Genomic DNA, 19,808 nt, shown 5'->3' with positions numbered 1-19,808 from the left:
AAATACCGATGCCTTTTTAAGTGCCTTAATTAAAAAAATTCACTTTATTAATAGTAGTCTTATCACGCAAAATCACACCGAATATGAACAGTACATCCGATAATGAAACCAACTAGGTAGGAATCTGAAGCCATATGTATAAAATCAGCACACCTGTAACTGGCTGCTGTCTCAGATGCTCTTCCAATCAATACTCTTAAGTCTTGACTCCAACTCCAAAAAAATCCACTATTATTGGAGCCAGAGCCATGTCATCGCCATCCCGTTGACGATAATTTCCCACCACAACCAACTTTCCTCCACGCAACCGCTTGACAGTGACGAAATGCCGCGTGAACTCTACGGCGCGTGGAATAACACCTTCGCACAGACTATTCAAATGTCGCCACAATTACCTCATTTTTTTTTTCCTAACACACAGCCCCAAGTCTGAACTTTAGAGTCTCCATCTACACCAACCGACCCAACCAACCTAACCGACCGGCACAGCTGGCTGACTCACGGCGTTACCGTATTTTCTACGCCAAGCTCCAACTCCAACCACCGCCACGTCACCAACGGCTCTTGGATTTAGAGTAGCCCGACTACTCGCACAGCCACAACAATCGCCAAAACCTAGGGATTCGGAGGACATGGAGGGGTTGCACACGCCGGTGGCGGAAGAGGACCCCTCCTCGGCTCTATGGGACTTCGGGGACCTCCTGGACTTCACCGTAGACGAGCACTTCTCTATCTCCCTAGACCCCGATCAGCCACCACCGCCGATCGCTCACGAGCCTCTTGAGCTTCCACATGAGGATCCGGGTTCCAATCGGGTTCGGAAACGGGATCCGAGGGTGACATGCTCCAATTTCATGGCGGGTCGGATCCCGTGCGCGTGTCCGGAGCTGGACGAGAAGATGGAGGCCGAGGAGGGCTTGCGCGGGAAGAAGCGGGCGCGGACCACGACCCGTACGGCTCGGGGCATGGCTCGGTGCCAAGTCTCCGGGTGCGAGGCCGATATCAGCGAGCTCAAAGGGTATCACCGCCGGCACAGGGTTTGCCTGCGATGCGCGCATGCGAGCGCGGTCGTTCTCGACGGAGAGACCAAGAGATATTGCCAGCAGTGTGGCAAGTAAGTTCGATTCTACTTGGTCTCTGAGATTTCAGATAGATTCTACGAGTCAAACCTGTGGTTTTCTTTCTTCTTTCTTAGTTAGAGTTTGTTTTGACGGAGTTAGATGCGAGAGTTGTGTCTAATGCGGCTTCAAGTGCGTTTTGGAAGTGAATCTTTGATTATAGTTATTAGTTTGTCACTTTTATAGGCATTAGATGCACATTTATGGTCTGGTTCTTGCGTATAAAAGGGGTTGTGAATTTCGATGAAGGCTTGTGCGGTAGTATGAACTTGTGCATGTAGATCAGAGCGATTTGAATCCAAGGTCAATTGTTTTAGTTGCTTAATTTCTGAGTAGTGATGCTGCTTAAGGTGTTGTTTAATCGAGGAGATGCGTATGTGATTCAAACTGAAACTTGTGAGATTCATTTGCTGTTGTGTTTGGTGATGTTACTTTCTGATTGGGTGTGAAATGTTTGGCAGGTTTCATGTGATATCGGATTTTGATGAAGGTAAGCGTAGTTGCCGAAGAAAATTAGAGCGCCACAACAATAGACGGCGAAGAAAGCCTGGTGATTCTAGAGTTGTAATGTATAATGAATCTCAAGGAACCGTGCAGACTGAAAATGTCTCTTGTGATGGTGAAGCAGGACAAGGTATCGTAAATTTGAATGGATGGTACTATTTTTTGTATATGTGATGGACAGAGCATTTGTGTCCAATTGCGGTGACCAAGCATAGAAGTTGCATATACCTCCACGATAAAATGCTTACGGGTCTTATATATTTGTCTATGGTATAGATGGTTTATGCTTGAGCAGCCCAATAGCTGAAACGGAAGCAGCCTTGGAGTCTGAAGATGGACAAGTTACTATTGGTTCCCAGAATATCCCTAGTGATACTGTTGCATCTTTTGCGGCCTCCGGTGAAACCCAAATGGATGGAAGAAAAGATAATTCCAAATGTTCTCCCTCTCCATTATACTATGACAACAAGACTGACTACTCATCTATGGTGGGTCTCCGCTGAATGATATGGTAGCTGCATTGCCATTTTTTTTTGTTCAAGTGATAAGCTATCCTGGAGATATACTGATTCCGTATATGAATGTAGTGTCCAACAGGTCGGATCTCATTCAAGCTTTATGATTGGAACCCAGCAGAATTCCCCAGAAGACTACGGCACCAAGTATTTAAAGCATTATTATGACAGTTTAGTAATTAAGAAGAGAACAGCTCTTTTCGTGGTCAGAGATATGAGGAGTTGATTAACATCTGTTTAAATGTATTTGCAGATATTCCAATGGTTGGCCAATATGCCAGTCGAGTTAGAGGGATATATCCGCCCCGGATGTACAATATTAACTGTGTTCATTACGATGCCAAAGTTTATGTGGGCAAAGGTAGTGGTTAACTGGATGCATTTTTTAATTTTTAATTTTTAATTTTATTTTTATAATCATTTTCACAGTTATGATGACGTAGCGTCATTGACTAGACACATTTCTGTTATAGATCCATATATTTATATTACTTGTTCATGTTCATGTTGTCACTGGCGAATACAAGATTGATTGCACTAGGTGATGCATTTGGCACAGACTGTTCTGTGAAGTACTCATTAACTGATGAATGAAGAACATATAACTTCACACGTACTCATTAATTAATGAATGAAGAAGACATAATTTTATATTAATATTCTTATTTGGACTCACTGCATATGTTATAATCCTTAAAGCAGAATACATTTCCTAATGGGTCATAAAATTGTGTCCTGTCAGCATCTTGTCCTCTATACACAGAATTACTTGTGAACCTTGAATTTCAACATTCCCAAACTGCCATATCTGTGGTCAAATATTTCTTATCCATAATATTTGGTTCTAACATTTAAAGATTTTTCTACACGTAAGATTTTTTATCAATTTTTCTGAAAGGCATTGCTATAGTATGAACATGATTATGACGGCTGATCAATAGTTTATCTTCTACTGAATATGGGGACCTCATTCCAATCAGGATTTGGCTGGCTTCATCCAACTTCGCCAAGATCTTTATTTGAATTGATTTGTGTGGACGTGGTGATTGTGACAAACACACCCCGATACCCACAACCATATCCATATGGAGAGTTATATGAATGTTTGATCTTTGATCTCTCATCCTTATAGCTTGATCTTCTTTAAATAGTTTTGGTTCAAGTTCTCCTCCTTGTCCTTCGTCCCTCTCCCCAAAGATAAAAGAATCTTTCAAGTTGGAAGCTCTATCATTGCTCAGGTTTATCAATTGTCATTTGGGGAATAACGTATGGTCCCGTTTGCTTCTTAAGCTAAAATTGCTACCATTTTTTTCTCATCAGCTTGACCATTAACATAGTTGATGGGAGGCTTGATTTTGTCATGCACAATTCTTAAATGTTCCTTGTATCATTCTTTGATGGTACAATATGATGTGGGGTGTACTCATCCATCTATGAAATTCATATTCAACACAAAATAACATTATCTGGGTGCCTTTTTCATTTATGGCTAGGGAAATATATTTCCTTTATCATGTGAAAACTACATGTCTCATGCTACATGGATAAAGAAACTAATGTATCCTATAATTGTTTTTAGTAATTAATTTTATGTGATCAATAAAAGTTTCTGTTCACAAGTTATATCAAGTACACAACAAGACAGTTGTGGTTAAACTGTCACAAATTATTTCTACTTGTCTGTGTAAGATTAGAGCTAATGTTTTTTTAATACATAAAACAGTTACATGAAGATCCCATATCATATCTCAATGACTTCGTTGTCGCTCCTGGAAGAATGCTATCTGGAAGAGGCACTATACTCGTTTTTGTCAATGACATGATTTTCCGGGTTATGAAAGGTAAGTTGGCGCCTGTACATGTTGGTACTTTTATACCATTATGTTTTCACTCTCTTTCTCAGCTGTAGATTGTTTATGACTTTTAGTTTTCTTCTTCAGAAATATGAACTGTGTTTGGATAAGTTTTCTAACAGTGTTTTTTGTTTTGTGTTCCACATCTGATAACTTGTTTGGATAACTATGTTTGAGAAGTATTTCTGAAAGAAATAGATAGAAAAGTATTTGGATGTAATATTGAAAATAATTTTTCAAAATATAAAGAAACAAAACAAAAAGAAAAAATTACTGAATCACTCCCTGACATTTTATTTTATCTTTAGCTCATTGAGTTTGTTCTTATCATTAAATTGATCATTCTATCCAATTCTATATAGTCTCCATCAATTTTATTGCCAAAACTAAAACCGAAACTCATAGAAAAAAGAAAATTATATATATATATATATATATATTTTTTTTTCTAAGAGAAGATGAAGAAAAATAATCAAGAGAGGAGGTGGCCATGAGCCACATGCTCTCGGTAGGGGTGGCTGCAAGATAGCACTTTGTTAAGAGGTGGCTGCAAGACAACCCTTTGTTAGGGAGGTGGCTGCAAGCTAGCCCTCTGTGATGGGAGTGGCTGTGAGCCACCCAAGTCAATGGGGGTGGCCACTAGCCATGTGGCCGTGAGCCACATGCTCTCAGTAGGGGTGGCTTCAAGCTAGCACTTTGTTAGGAGGTGGCTGCAAGACAACCCTTTGTTAGGGAGGTGGCTGCAAGCTAGCCCTCTGTGATGGGAGTGGCTGTGAGCCACCCAAGTCAATGGGGGTGGCCACTAGCCATCCGCTTTGTTAGTAGGGGTAGTCGTGAACCATCCGCTTTAGTGGGGTTGGCTACAAGCCACCCCTATTTTGCCACCCCCTTATTAATGGGGAGAGGAGACCGAGTAACACCACGGTCTCATATTGGGAAGATGAAGAGTAGCTCATATAAAGTGTGTGGCTTATAGAGATTGTCATGAGTACTAAATCTTACATTGCATAGTTACTAGGTGAAACTGAGTTTTATAATAAATTCTAGGGAAGCTCTAATTTGACTAGTTATTTTGGGGTAATGGCGTAGCTGTTGCTAGCGCTTTTTTCTGGGACGTTACAAATGGTATCAAAGTCACTTAGTAATGCTAGATCATGTGGTACTGGGGCAATGCATGACATGGCCCTAACAAGGACATCAGGTGTTTAAGAGGGAGTTAGTTACACTTCGGTCCCATATTGGGAAGATGAGAAGTAGCTCACATAGAGTTGACGGTTTATAAAAATAGTTATGGGTGTTAAATCTTACATTGTTTAGTTACTAGGTAAAACTGAGTTTTATTAGGAATTTTAGGAAAGCTCCAAATTAAGTGGTCATTTTGGGGTGATAGCGCAGATATGACCAGTGCTTTTTGGGAAAATTTCCCATACCCTCATGAGTTTTGGCCCTATGATGAGGACCTGAGTATTGAAGTGCTAGTTGGCATCTTTTTCATGTAAGACCAATAAAATTGTATCATGTGTATTAAAAAGTCATTATCATCATGCCGTGTATGTCTGCTAATAAAAAATATAAAAAGAGAAAAGCTGAAAAAGAAGAAGAGAGGGGGTGGAGAGGTGGCCGCACGTGTCACCGCCTCTGTTGCCCCCCCCCCCCCACACACACACACACTTGTGGGGGTGTAGGGTGTGGCTCCACCTCCCTCCACTCTAGCAAAGGGTGGTTGCAGGGGTGGAGCCACCCTCCTTTTTTCAGCTTTTATTTTCCTTTTTTGTGTTTTTTATTATTTATTTTCAAGAATAAGTGACATGATGACATAGCTTTTGATACATGTGGCACAATTTTATTGGCCTTACATGGAGAAGATGTCAGCTGGCGCTTCAATCATTAAAAACTTGATTGAATGATCTATTTGTTACATGGTCAAAACCTATATCCTTAATTGTCAAAATTAGAAACTTAGGTCCTTGCATCACAAGGCCAAAACTCAGGGAGGTATGGGGCAATCTCTCTCTCTCCCCCCCTCTCTCCCCTTTCAACTACTCATGGGATTCTCCGTTCCTTTCTCTTTCACTTGCTTGCTTTCCCGTCTTAGATGACTCGCAGAAGGCCCATAAAAGTTGAGCTTTTCACATGATTTTGCTAACTTAGCCAATTCTAATTTTCTTTCCTAGTTCAATTTTTAGGTGCAAATGGATTGAGGACTCGTTTATGCCCTTATCAAATTTTTTTTTAATAAGTAATGTTGTATATACCAAAAAGCGCAAAGGGGCGCAACCCTAGAACACAGGAAGTATACAAGAAAACGCATAACTAGAAAGAGAAAATAGAGTAAGGAAGTCGGAAAAGCTAATAACTAGAGGAGCTAAATAAGCAGCTGTCCAAGTAAAGAGAGAAAAAAAGAAGAAAGATAAGTTCCTCCAAAGTCCTCTCTAGGTCATTGAAGATTCTGTCATTTCTTTCCATCCAAAGTCTCCACACAAGGCAAAGAGGAACCATCTTCCACACCATCACACTCTGAGAGCGACCCCTTGACCACCAGCAGGCGAACAAATCTGCCACACTACTATTAGGCATAACCTCATAAAGACCAAAGCGGCTGAATATGGCGTTCCATAAGGCACTGGCGGTCCCATAGTGGAGAGGAGATGATCGACGGACTTCCCGTTCAATTTGCACATGCAGCACCTGTTGACCACAATTAGAAGTCTAATCCTGAGATTGTCCATGGTGAGAATCTTTCCTAGGGCTGCCGACTAGGCAAAGAAAGGATGCACTCTAGACATAGGATAGAAGAGTGACTTTTGATTTTCATGATGCAACTGGCTGTGCTGCATTGACTTGGCGCATGTTTCATGTATGAGATGTATTGGGATGTAATTAATGTATCTCTAAATTTAAGAAGTTTAGAAATGGTTGATTCATTTGAGGCTTTGTTTGTTTTCATGTAAAATATTTTGAAAATTGTTACCGCATTTTTCAGTGTTTGATGGAATCAAATATTGTGGGTCAAAGGGGAAGTTTTTTGTGGTCGACAGAAATTTATACCTAAAGAGGCTGAAAACAGCTCACCTTTACTGACGCCTTTGTCATTTTTTCTGGACCAAGCCTATGACCCTTCCCACTTCCCTCTCTCCCTGCCCCTCGTGCTACCAATGCCACCCCCTTCCTCCACCTCACCACACCACCACCTCCTCCTCCCCTCAACTCCTCTGTAGACACCACCACCACCATCCCTACCCTTACTCCTTCGCACGGCCACCACCACCACCACCACCACCACCTCCTTCCTCCCTTAACACTGCCCCCCCATCTCTCCCATACTTTGTACCCCCACCACTGTTCTTTAGTTTCTATATGGATTGCTTTGTTACAGTTTGTTTGATGTTTTCAAATTTTTCACCCTTTTAACGTGAATTGAACATCTTAATGGGTATAGGTGGAACTTCTGTGATGAAAGTCAAGGTGGAGGTGCAAGCTCCAAGGCTTCACTATGTTCATCCGATATGTTTTGAGGCTGGCAAGCCCCTGGAGTTTGTTGCTTGTGGAAGTAATTTGCTACAATCTAAATTTCGGTATGGCATTGACAGCATGGGGCTTTATATTTGATCGTAATTATTTTTATTTGTTCAATGGTTCATTGCTGTATTTATTAATTCACAGTTAGTATGGATAAATCTTTTCTTTTGGCGCTGGGGCATGGGATGTTTTGATCTAGCCTCTATGTCCCATAAGGAGTGTTCTCAGTTGCCGAATGCACAAATTTTAAGGAAAAGAAGATATCTTAGACTTTTAACATAACTTTCCAAAATTTCCCTCTTACCAGTAATCAACATGCAAATTAAGGCACATGCATTCTTTTATAATAAAGGGTATTGTGGGAGAATTATGCTTTGGTTTTTGGGATAAACATACATCATCAGACAACAGACATGCAACATGGCACCTGACCCACTCGTTGTGAGAAGCATCGATCTCATATTAACGTATCAATGGAGTAGGTCTGGAGGATAGAAATCATTAATTGTAAGCAATCAATGTTAGCATTACATTGATTGTATAAATCATGCAGGCCCCCCTATGAATTAATAAATGCCTCCTCTAAACAAGCAGATGGTAAGTCAGATACCTTGTGGTGGGGTGGAGTGGCTTTTGGCTGTAGTCTGGTTTTGCTCCTACTTAACTTACTGAAAAGTTGCACATGCACCTTATTCAAGCTTGAAAGACGTCCTGGTTAGGCACCCAAGCCTGCTTAAGTTCAAACTGAGAATACAAAGATATCTAAAAACATTATCATGATTGATCATCTTTTCTATATTTCTCTGCATCTTGGAATGCAATGGTTGATGCTCATGAAACAATCACACTCTTCTTAAATTCTTGTAAGACTGGCTTGGTAGGACAAGGAGTTATCCATGACAAAATTGGTTGTTTTTCTTGTGGAGCTTATTGATACGAGCTGCATGATCCTTTTGAGAATAAGACCTAGCAACTGGATCGCAATCTCTTTTTGCCATTGTTAGAAGCATGTAAACTATGGTTTCAGGTTCCATGAATAGTAAGAGATATACCATAAATGAAGAGCTCTTCCACCTGTATTTTTACATCAAACCTTTTCTCTGCCAAGTAGTGATGGCTCCAATCACCAAGTTATCAATTTTAGACAGACTCACCAGTATTAGTGTAAGAAACTCCCTGAGAGAAGTAGAAAATCCCAATACACTGGTAATGGACATATACTACCTTATCATAGATCACATGCAAGAATCTTCAACGCTTAACACACTCACTTTCAGTTACCCACATAGATTCTGTAAACAAGTTACTTCAGTTACCAGTCACCACATATCTATTGGACATTAAATAGTAAGTACACTCTTATCACTGCTTTTTTTTTATAATCAAATTGGAACGAAGAAAAAGAAAGGAGAAACATGAAACAAGAACAAAAGAATGAAAAAACAGAAAGAAAAAAAAAAAAAAAAAAAAAGCGAACAAAACTATCCAAGGGGGGTTAATATCGCTAATAGGGGCAACAACAATGGGGGGCAAAGAGGAAATGGGAATGCTTCCGCTAATATCAGTGGAAGTGGCCCATCTAGCAAGGTTAGACTAGTAGATCAGCTTTAAAGACTAGTAAAAGGTGCTTCAAATGATCCCTGTAAGTGAAAAAAAGGTGTGATCCTAGATTTATTAGATCAGCAAGAAACAGCATATTTTATTAAGCAAATAAGCAAGAAAGGGTGGTGTTGATTTGGGTTGCATCCTTCTTGATGTAAATACTTTATGGAGTTGAATACCTTTAGGATTGAAACAAGCAGGGCTGTGCAGAATAGTTGGTTCTTTGAGTTTTTGCTCAGGCACACCTGAAAGAGTTCGAACTTGCCTTGAAATTGAGTGAAGACTAAAACTTTTCCAGCTTGGCTCTTAGGCAGGTTGCCCGTGTGTGAGCTATTCAGGCTCTTTTAATAAATCATGAAACTCTCGTACTTGTAGCTTCTAATTGGTTTGTACATTTTAAATTCTTAAAGGAATAATCAATTAAGATAACTAATCAACATCTCTTGAGTAGAAAAAAATAATAGACGTGATCAGCATCTCTTAAATAAGTCAGGCCCAAGACATGTATCTTCATGCTAATTTATATACTTTTATACTTCTCTTTCTTGAAAGTGTTCCTATGAGTAAGAAAAAAATGATCAAACTCCTAAAGATGGACATGTTTGCCACAACTACAGGCTAAGGCATGAACAAGCTAGCATAAGGCAAGTTTGGGCTCAAGCTCATTTAACAAATGATCCTGAGCCTGGGTTGTGTTGATCAGTTACAGCTGAGACTTTGAGCTCGGCTTGAGATTGAGTTAAAACCATAGCTTTTTCTGTATTATTGAGCCTGACGAGCTGCCTACCAAGAGTCAAGAGACCTGAGCTGCTTAGTACATCTGCAGCTTCTAGTACACAGTTGGAAGAACATAATAAGTGACGCTTTTGGACTCACTTTTTGATGTCATCCTTCTGTGTTTATTACATGTCATTTAGTTTTAGTTTTAACTTGCCATAATATGTATGTATTTTACTGGTAGTTGGTTTCTTTAACACTTAGGGTGATATTCTCGTTTAACTATTCGATTCACTTATTTTTGTACTTTTATTTCAAACTTTAAAATGTATTTATTTACTAGAACATTGAATTTTGATTCTTAAGGATGTTTTGGTGTCAGGTTTCTTGTATCTTTTGCTGGAAAGTATCTTGCGCATGATTATTGTGTTGTGTCTCTGCATGGTCAGACTGAGGGGGATACTGCTTCTAGTTGTAACCATCAGATGTACAAGATATGTGTTCCACAAACTGAACCAGCTCTTTTTGGTCCTGCCTTTGTCGAGGTAGGTGTTCTGGATAATTTTTAGATTCCTTTTTTTTTTTTTTTTTTTTTTTTTGTATCTCATTTTATACAGGATGTGTCTTGACCATACTGACATACTTCCGCGAAGGCACATTTGATGTTTCATTAAGATTTGATAACACAAAAGTTGGTTTTTTTCTTGCAGTGTGTTTGTAACAAAAGTTACTGCCAAGAAATTCCTTATCAAAGAAACTATCATTCTGGAGCATAGCAGTTGTATATATGGTCCTGTCTGTATACTTCTACTGCATGTGTTATTTCTTGGTTATATTCACGTGGTAGTATAAAGTTGGTTTTTTCTTGCAGTGTGTTTGTAACAAAAGTTACTGCCTAGAAACTCCTTATCAAAGAAACTATCATTCTGGAGCATAGCAGTTGTATATATGGTCCTGTCTTTATGCTTCTACTGCATGTGTTATTTCTTGGTTATATTCATGTGGTAGTATATTTTTAAATTTGAAACGTGCTTTGGTTTTCCTGAGACATACGTGAGTGATGTTTTGTGTATGTTGGGTAATCTTGTTATGGCATATGGATTTGTCTTGGTGTACACATGATTTGCCAGAAAATCATTTCTATCTGCATGGGGCTACTTTGAATAAATGCTTTATGGAATTGCTTCTGCATCTATAGTTAATTCGATGGTGAGGATTATTCTTGTCTTGGAACTTGGTACCAGCATTAAGTATTTTGCACCATAGGTTGTTGTGGTAGCATCAGTCCATTATTGTCGATCACCAGAATCTGCAAATAAATGTAATAAACAGTTACAGAAAATGGTGGATTTATATTATTAAAGATAAATTTTGTTGTCTACATGAACACTGCAAAGCATGATGGAATTTTTTTTTAAACTGGTAACATTTTTCTTTCCATAAATCTATTTTGTAGGTTGAGAATGAGTCTGGCTTATCAAACTTCATTCCAATACTCATCGGTGACAAAGAAATTTGTGCCGAAATGGAGATATTACAGCAGAGATTTGATGCATCACTTTTTCTGAAAGGATCAGAGATTGCAGATATTGGTCCTCTGTCCGACTCATTTGAGTTTTCTGCAATGAGACAGTCAACGTTTTCTGAATTTCTTTTAGACGTATCATGGTTACTTAAGGAGCCTGCATCAGAAAATTTTCAACAGTCTATCACTGCATCACAGATTCAAAGATTTAATAGTGTTTTGAACTTTCTGATATGCAATGACTCGACCATGATTTTGGAGAAGCTGTTAGGGAGACTGAATATTGTGATAAGTGACATGAAATCTAACAACACTGTTAATGGCAGTGATGCTGATTTGAGTTTACTTCAGAAACACATTGACAATGCGAGAGATATTCTTCATAAAAAAAATAATACAAGTGAAAGTTCAGTGGTGCAATCAGGATCTGCGTCAAGAGGGAATTCTATTTCTGAAAGCCACTCCCAAGATAATGTGCTCTCCATTCCATTCAACAGCCAGGTAAGGACTTAAATTTTTTTTCTACTCCAGCTTTTGCTGATTGTGAATCTGGTTTGCAAGTTCAAGATTGAGGAGCCTATCTAATCTGCTTCATTTATTTTCTTTTGTTCATATATTTACTTGTTAATGATATGTATTTATCTTGTGGAACAAATGCATGAACACCCACTGCCGTTTCATAGCACTTTATCCCTGACTTTTTGGGTTTTCAATTTTTCTAATCACAATCTTGTGATTCCTTATTGTTTTACTCACTTGAACATAACATGTTATGGACTAAAAAAATCATGTTACCTGTTAAAGTATTTATCTTTTTATTTTTAGCACTATCTCTTTATTTTAATTTATTAACAATTTAATGACAAGAAAATATAAGCAAAAAAAAAAAAAAGAAGGATCATAGAGAGTGAAGGGGTTTTGGAGAGAGAGAGAGTAAAAGGGAGAAAATTGGTGAAGACCAGCTTAGTAAACGCCACTGGCAGGTTCATCCATGCCAGTTGGTGGTGGTTGTGGTGATGGAAATACCTGGACTGTACGAACAGGGAAAATCTCTTTGGGGGCACTCCATGCAACACATGTCACTACATAATCATCCAAGGTGTCCTTATGGCAACGAACATTTGGCCCAAAAACCAGCTTCCCCCTCCCTCTCTCTAAACATAAACATCCAAACTCAAATATGAAGCATTAGAGAAAGTCTTTGACAAGTGCTGGTGAAATCACCCGCACAAAGTTCTCTCAGCCCAAAGTGGCAAAGCATCTACTCAAAAAGCCCTTGCCCTTCTAACCTTTATACTCTTGTCTTGCCACCACCAAAAGTCACATTCCGATTTCTCAAACCCATGGTCATGATTAACTGATTTTCCTCTTATTGCAATCTTCCTCTTTATCTCCAGGCCATATAGAAAGAGACATTGGCCTTGCTGTGGTTGGCAGCAAGCCAACTATGAGTAAAGACTCATACCAATATATGGATAGAAGCACCTGATTACAACAATTAGAAATTTCTAGGGATGTAATTAAAAAAAATTGAAATCAAAGGGATTACAATAAACACCATCAAACCACTAGGGCTGTATAAAAATTACAGCAGTGTGGTTAATGACTGGCTCAAATGGCACCACCTTCCCCATTAAGAACAGGTAGGAGGGTGAAGTTTTGTATTACACTTAATGGGCGCATAATTACCAAGAAAAAAGGTCACAGTAGTGTGGGACACGTCCCGTTAACGGACATGTAAGTTTGTCATGTTTGATAGATGTTTTCATTTGGGGGGAAGGAAAAAGCATGGCCAATGTGAACTTAGAACTTATAAGGTTCCAAAAACTTGTGGCATAAGTATAAGAAGTAACCTTAGAAGTCTCAGTTTATGTATGTTATCCGTCTGTATAAATATGCTGCTTATTAAATGTTAAGCCTTTCCGGGACTCCCTTCTTGCTGGAAATAGTTTGTTTATATTTTTGTTAGAAAATTAAATGATTATATTCACAATTTCCGACTTGTTTAAGCTTTTGAGATAAATGATGATTTAACATGGTATGAGAGCAGAGATCTTGAGTTCAAACATTGGCTCTGCAGTTTAACCCATTTTAGTTAAATACATGTTGTGCCTCACTTATGAGGGCACGTTTGAGCCTACACGTGAGAGGAAATGTTAGGATACTAATTAAATGATTAAATTCATCATTTCTTACTGACTTAAACTTTTAGGATAAATGATGATATAACATTTTTTATTCCAACTAATTTGAAATTAATGAAGTTATGTCGCGGCCATCTATGATTGCAGCACATAAGTAATATTTGAACTATCCATTTTTTGATAAAATTATCTTCTTATAGATTTTGCTGTGGATCTTACAATATGAGTTTGTGTATATATATTGCTGTGGAAACCATTTTAAATCTCTTATTCTTGGCAAGAGATCAGCAATCTACTTGTGTATTGGAGCTCTCTAGTTATTGCATTTCATGATATCTGAAAACTTGAGAGATCCTTCCATAATACTTACTTTTCAAACTGGCATTTATTTCTTTGCTCAAACAATTAATTGATATTTCATTTGCAGGGTACGGGGATAATATCAAATGCTAAGTTAGAAGCAGTGAGATGCTCAACTTCTAGTGAAAGAAGTGAAACTGTTCCCCTGTTGAGTAGAGACGTTATCATGAATGTTAACCATGTAAAGGAATGGCCAAGAAAGTCGTGCGGTGTCATTGTTTCTAGGGCAATCTTCAGCTCTCGCCCTAGCATATTTCTCATCTCCATTGCCGCTGTTTGTCTAGGGATATGTGCTGTTCTTCTCCATCCTCACAAGGTTAGCGAATTTGCAGTATCCATTCGCAGGTGTTTGTTTGACAGAATGTAGCAGTGGATTGAGCCAAAAAGAGAAGTGCTGTCGTTCATCTGTAAGTAGTAGTTATTGTACACCAACACTAGATGAAGAAAATGCTGTTTAAAGCGTTGGCTTGCGACTCTACTCAACTCGTGGCATTGGAAGCTTGATATTGGAGTGCTAATTGCCACAGCTGCATCAGTTAAATGCTTATCCTTTGCAAGGGAATGAGGGTGAGGGCAGTGGGCTCAATTATCCGTTGAGAGAAGCAAGTTGGGAATAATGTAACATGTATTTCTTTTTTGCTTTTTGTTTTTGTTTTTTTGGGTCCTGAGCTAATGTGTAACATGTATCTAATAGTTTTGAAAGCATTTTAGATCATCTTTTTGGTGCTATTTTGAATAGTTTAGTTATCAGTTCAATTTTTAATATATTTTAATGTTCAAAATTTGTTCTCCGACAATTCTTACTTCTTAGACTACTAATAATCGGGTTATATTAAACTAGTAAACATAGTTCGGATTTATTTATTTATTTTTTTTCCTTCAGAAAGAACTAAAAAGGTAAGTGTAAATGTCTATATATATGGAGAAGGGAGAGTGGGTGGGGATAGCTTTAATAAAATGACAGAAAATATTATGCAGGGGTATGGGGATAGGATAATTAGGCGGTATAAGAACCTACCATTATGCAAGATGGAATACAATAGTAAAATTTAGCAGAAAATTATCAAAAGAAAATTTTAAGAGTAAGCGCGAAATTAGAGCGGGTAAAGGAGTAATAACAACAAGATTTAATAATTGCAAATTTATTAATAACTTAGAAGAGGATACTTACAAAAGTAATAACTGGAAGAAATACAAGGAAAGGAACTAAGATCAAAGCAGGATACAAAAACAGAGAGCAGGGTAGTTGCATAATGAGTTTAGTGTTTGGCTGAAAGCTTCTGCCTCAACAATGAGGGAGTTTGTCTTTTTATAGGCGAATTCCAATAGGTAAAATAAAATTACATCAGTAAAATTTAATAGTAAAAGCAGATTCTTCGCAGTACTGTAGTGTCGGCAAACAAAAGAGTCAATAGTGAAAGCAGCAGCGATAATGGCTTTAATAGTAGCAGCAGTAGAGTCAATAGTGAAAAGTAAAGACAACAGTGGTTTGCGATAATGGCAGCACTGTAGTGTCGGCAGATAAAAGAGTCAATAGTGAAAAGTAAAGACAGAAGCGGCTTCAATAATGAAAGTAATTCAGACAGCAGTGGCTTCAATCAGTTGCTTCAATAGTGAAAGTAAATCAATTAGTGGCTTCAATAGTGAAAGTAAAGATGACAGCATCAATAATATTATAGATCTTCAAGTCCAGGAAAATAATCATCATGGCCATAACCGAAATTCCCAAACCATTTTCTTTTGGAATCAATAGTACCTTCAGAAGATGCTTCAGATTCTTCTTCATCATCTTCGTCAGAACTATCATTGAGGGATTTCAAAAAGACTTTCAATATTTTCTTCTTTTTCTTAGAAGATTTTTTCTTCGAAGAACCAGAGGAGGTGGGAGCGGTAGCAGTATCAGCAGCAGTGATCTCCTTGGGAGTAGGAGAAGATAAGAAAATACTGGGGGTTACTAGTTTAGCAGCAATAGGAGAATGTGAAACTAGGACTTTTGGCATCAGGGCCAATGTTTTAACAGTATCCACAATAACATCAGTCTGTGGGAATTTATCCCACCATTTAACATACCAATGACGATCGAGCTAGTCACCATTAATGACATATTGCCATTTCAGGATTCAAGGGATCTTGTATTTTTTGGCAAAATGTAGAATGGGAGGAAACTTTGCACCATGATCATCGGTTCTGTAGAAATTCTTGAAAGTACTAAAGGTTTCAACAAGTTTGAGAGAAAGGATAACTGGGATGAGTAGCATAATGGTAATCAGAATCATTAGAAGTTAAAAAATCATTATTAGAGGAATCAGAGGAATCTTTGGACTATAAAATTCTAAAAAGATTTTCCTTTTCACTATCATCAATTTTCAAAGCATTAATTTCTTTTTTCAAATTTTTAGGTGGTGCAAGACACTTATCGGCAAAATGCCAAGATTTTCCACAATTAAAACATTTTCCTTCGGAAAAATCTTTAGAGAAATTAGAGGGATTCTTTTTGGGTTTTTTGGCAAAAACTTTTTTAACAGGTTTATTAAATTTTATTTTCTTGTAACTATTGTAATATGGAGCATGACTCTTTCTGAGAGTTTTATCAGATTTCTTCCTAGTTCTCCTAGATGGAGCAAAAGGAGGTAAACCAAATTGCTCACAGAAATTACTCATTTCATATTTAGCCTTTAGGAAAAATACATTTTACCCCCTGAACTATCTACCATATTTACACTTTTAACCCCAATGTTTAAAAAGTGACACTTTACCCTCCTCCCCCGTTCCCCCCCCCCCTCCAAACTTCCAAATTGTTGCAATTCGATCATTTTGACTTCTTTTTTTCCCAAAATGCCCCCATCCCAAGTTACAAAATAAAATAAAAAAATTAAGGGGTGGAATTATTTATTTATTTATTTATTTTTAACTTGGGATGGAAGCATTTTTGAAAAAAAAAAAAGTCCGAATAGTCGAATTGCAACAATTTGGAAGTTTTTTTTTTTGGGGGGGGGGAGGGGGGGAAAGTGTCACTTTTTAAACATTGAGGTTAAAAATGCAAATAGTGGATAGTTCAGGGAGGTAATGTGTATTTTCCCTAGCCTTTTTAGCATTCTTCAATTGTTGTCTTATCATTTTTTGATCAATGCACATTTTTATACGAAGTTTTTTAACAGTAGAAAATAGATCACCATAAGTTAGATTTTCATAATCAATTAAACCAATGTGAGAATTAATAAGTTCATCTTTTACTTTGTGAGCAAACAATGAAGGCAATCCATCAATAAACTTTTCTTTCCAATAGGGTTTTTGGCTATCAGATTTGACCATAACATGGGAGAGAAAAACATCTTGATACCATCTATAATCAGATATAGTTGGGCATAAAAGATTATTCAAAAAATCAGAAATTCGAGAAGTAATATTAGAAGGACTGAAGGAGTACCAATAAAGTGCTTAATAATAGTATAAATTAAAGTATTAACGCCATCAGAAATGCTAGCACCTAGACGTTCATCAAAAATAGGTAGGCCATCATCATCTTTTTTGACAGCTTTCCTAACTTTTTCTCGAGAATCTTCAATAAGGTATTTATCCCACCAATTCCAAAGAGTACCAGAGAAACCAGTAGTAAGCAGATCAACAATTTCAGGATGACTTAGGTCATGGTTAGTGACATAAGCATTAGCAACCATATACATGTGATTCATTTTATTCAAAAGTTCTTGTTCAGACAGGCCATCAATATTCCATTCATACATTTTATTAGCAGAAACAAAAAATTGGGATTGAAAAAAACTTTCTTCAAATTGCAAATAAGGAGGAGTAGGTTTTGGATACCAATTCTTTGGAGTTTTGGTTCCAAATCAATTTCTCCAAAATTTTCTTCAAGAACTTTAATATCAGAATCAATAGAATATTGGGAGCATTCAGTATTTTCGAAATCAAAATTAACAGGAGTTTCAACATTTCTTTTGATAGTACAAGCTATTCCAGAAGTTCCGGCTTGACTAGCTTTTAACTCTGAAAGCATTTTATCAATTTTCTCAACATTTTTTTAGTTACTAGTCTTCAATCCAAGGTATTTTATTTCTTCAGGCAAAGAAAGTATGAGTTTTTTAGCTTTTAAAACAGGAGTAATATGAGTATTATCAAATTTTTCTTCAATACGATCCAACTGTTGACCAATAGTATGAAGAGACTGGTTAACAAAATTGTTTTGTTCAATAATTTTTCTAGTTTCAGAAGAAGCAAAATCAGTAGTTTTAAAAGGAGAAGCTTTAATAGTAATGCCTTTGCATTGAATAAGAAGATTTTCAAGAGGTGGATGAGAAGCTTTAACAACAGTTTTGCCTTCTTTAACAAAAGGTTTTTTTAACAACATTCAAGAAATTAACAGAGGAATAGTAGTTTTGGAGAAAATAAAAAAATAGGATATGTTTTTGTAATTCAATCTTTTTTTTTTTTTTTTTTTTTTTTTTTCAGTCCATTGGATTTTAATAAGGGACTTTTCTTGTTTAGAATAGATAGTACGGTAAGCATGTCTTAAAAATTGATTTTCTTTTGAAGAAAAATCTTTTTGCAAAGCAGACCAATTAATCTGTGAAAAGATGCTCTTAATAGGAGCATGTATAACATTGCATTGATGGGAAGAAGGAAGTGGTCCATTCAAATTAGAAGCAGAAGGAGAAAGGGATCCCCTTTCATCATTAGCTTAGGACGGAGGAGGAATTTGTTTAGTAGTATAAAAAGCAGAGGAAACTTGTGAATCAGTTGAGACACCTTTTAACTTTAAATCGGGATTAGTAAATAATTTATCAAAATCTTTATCTCTTTGTTGAAACCCTTCTGTGGTGGTTGAACCAGCAAAATAATTTCTTTTTTCATTAATCATCATCGGTCTTTCAATTTTATTAGAAAGATTTAAATCAGAAAAACTTATTTTAACAGATCCATCTAAATACTGCTGGATGTAATCAAGATTACTAGTATCATTTACTACTCTGGCAGCCTTAAACACGTTCTCCAAAAGCCATTCGTTAGGAAGATCAATTTCCTCCCATCAAATCATTTTAGGAGTTCGTATACTAGCATTCTGAGTAGAACTTTGGATTAACATAGTAGAACTACCAAAATTCTTGATAACAGCTTGAGGATTTAGATTGGTTTTCAACAGTTTGTAATAAATACAGTAGATGATAGCAAGATGTCTGCTACCTTCTTCCATATTATAACCAGAGGTTAGTACATTTAAAGTTAAAGTTTTAACAATATGAATATCATTTAAAGCAAGAGTTAAATTAGGAAAAGTATCAAAATGAATAGGGCCATTAAACAAGGAAGATTGTATCATACCAAGAATACTATGCTGGAATTGAAATTAACAAATCTAGCATCACGAAGACATAACAAAACTGAAGCATTAATGCCTAGTCTAGTCAAAGGTTTAACAGCAATTTGAACAGATCCAATATGTAAAAACTTAAATCCTTTAGTAAAAGAATCATTAACAAATTTTTTATTGAACAATTGATATTTTTCATTGTTACTGGAAATAGCAAATGTCTGTTCAACAGTTTTAATAGAGTATTCAGCATTAAAGGTGGGTTTTAACCCAGAAGTAGTATAAACTTCCTTTGTAGAAAGCCTAGGGATAATCCATTTATCAAAATTAAAATAATTATCATCTTCAACAGAGAAATGTTCAATATTAACAACATCAGGGGGGTAGGCTAGTCCTAGAACTAATAGAAGAATTAGATCTCCACATCTTGGTAATCCAAATTTTCAAAAGCTAAAACTATCACTTTCTAAACATATGTTTATCTTACAGAGACCTGACTACACATACTCTGGGCCAAAACTAACCCTTCACCTATGCCCAAAAATGCCAAACCCAGACAAGACAAGGGTCTTAAGAGGTCAACCGAGGCTAGTCCGACGAGGTGGTAGGTCTGTAACTAAAACAG

At 37.1% G+C, this 19,808-nt stretch overlaps 1 protein-coding gene across 1 annotated transcript; it reads left to right on the top strand.

Moving 5' to 3' along the window:
* The first annotated feature begins 208 nt into the window (after positions 1-208).
* On the top strand, positions 209-14,593 carry LOC132182393 (squamosa promoter-binding-like protein 7). Its single transcript, XM_059595632.1, has 10 exons — positions 209-1,114; positions 1,580-1,752; positions 1,899-2,110; positions 2,210-2,284; positions 2,391-2,498; positions 3,861-3,978; positions 7,430-7,565; positions 10,211-10,373; positions 11,285-11,854; positions 13,925-14,593. Exons 1-10 carry the CDS (start codon positions 633-635, stop codon positions 14,222-14,224), a joined length of 2,337 nt encoding a protein of 778 aa, XP_059451615.1. The 5' UTR covers positions 209-632; the 3' UTR covers positions 14,225-14,593.
* The last annotated feature ends 5,215 nt before the right edge of the window (positions 14,594-19,808 follow it).

Source organism: Corylus avellana, chromosome ca1, assembly GCF_901000735.1.
Source record: "Corylus avellana chromosome ca1, CavTom2PMs-1.0".
In the NCBI taxonomy this organism is placed as follows: Eukaryota; Viridiplantae; Streptophyta; class Magnoliopsida; order Fagales; family Betulaceae; genus Corylus; species Corylus avellana.
Note: the sequence above shows the minus strand (reverse complement) of the source record. Positions and strands in the feature narration are given on the sequence as shown.

What these genes read in the sequence shown, in the direction of transcription:
- LOC132182393 (XM_059595632.1), top strand. Translation starts at nt 633, where the DNA reads ATGGAGGGGTTGCACACGCCGGTGGCGGAAGAGGACCCCTCCTCGGCT. An exon ending in AGACTGACTACTCATCTATG is followed by an intron (nt 2,111 to 2,209) that starts GTGGGTCTCCGC and finishes ATATGAATGTAG; the next exon opens with TGTCCAACAGGTCGGATCTC. An exon ending in CCATTCCATTCAACAGCCAG is followed by an intron (nt 11,855 to 13,924) that starts GTAAGGACTTAA and finishes TTTCATTTGCAG; the next exon opens with GGTACGGGGATAATATCAAA.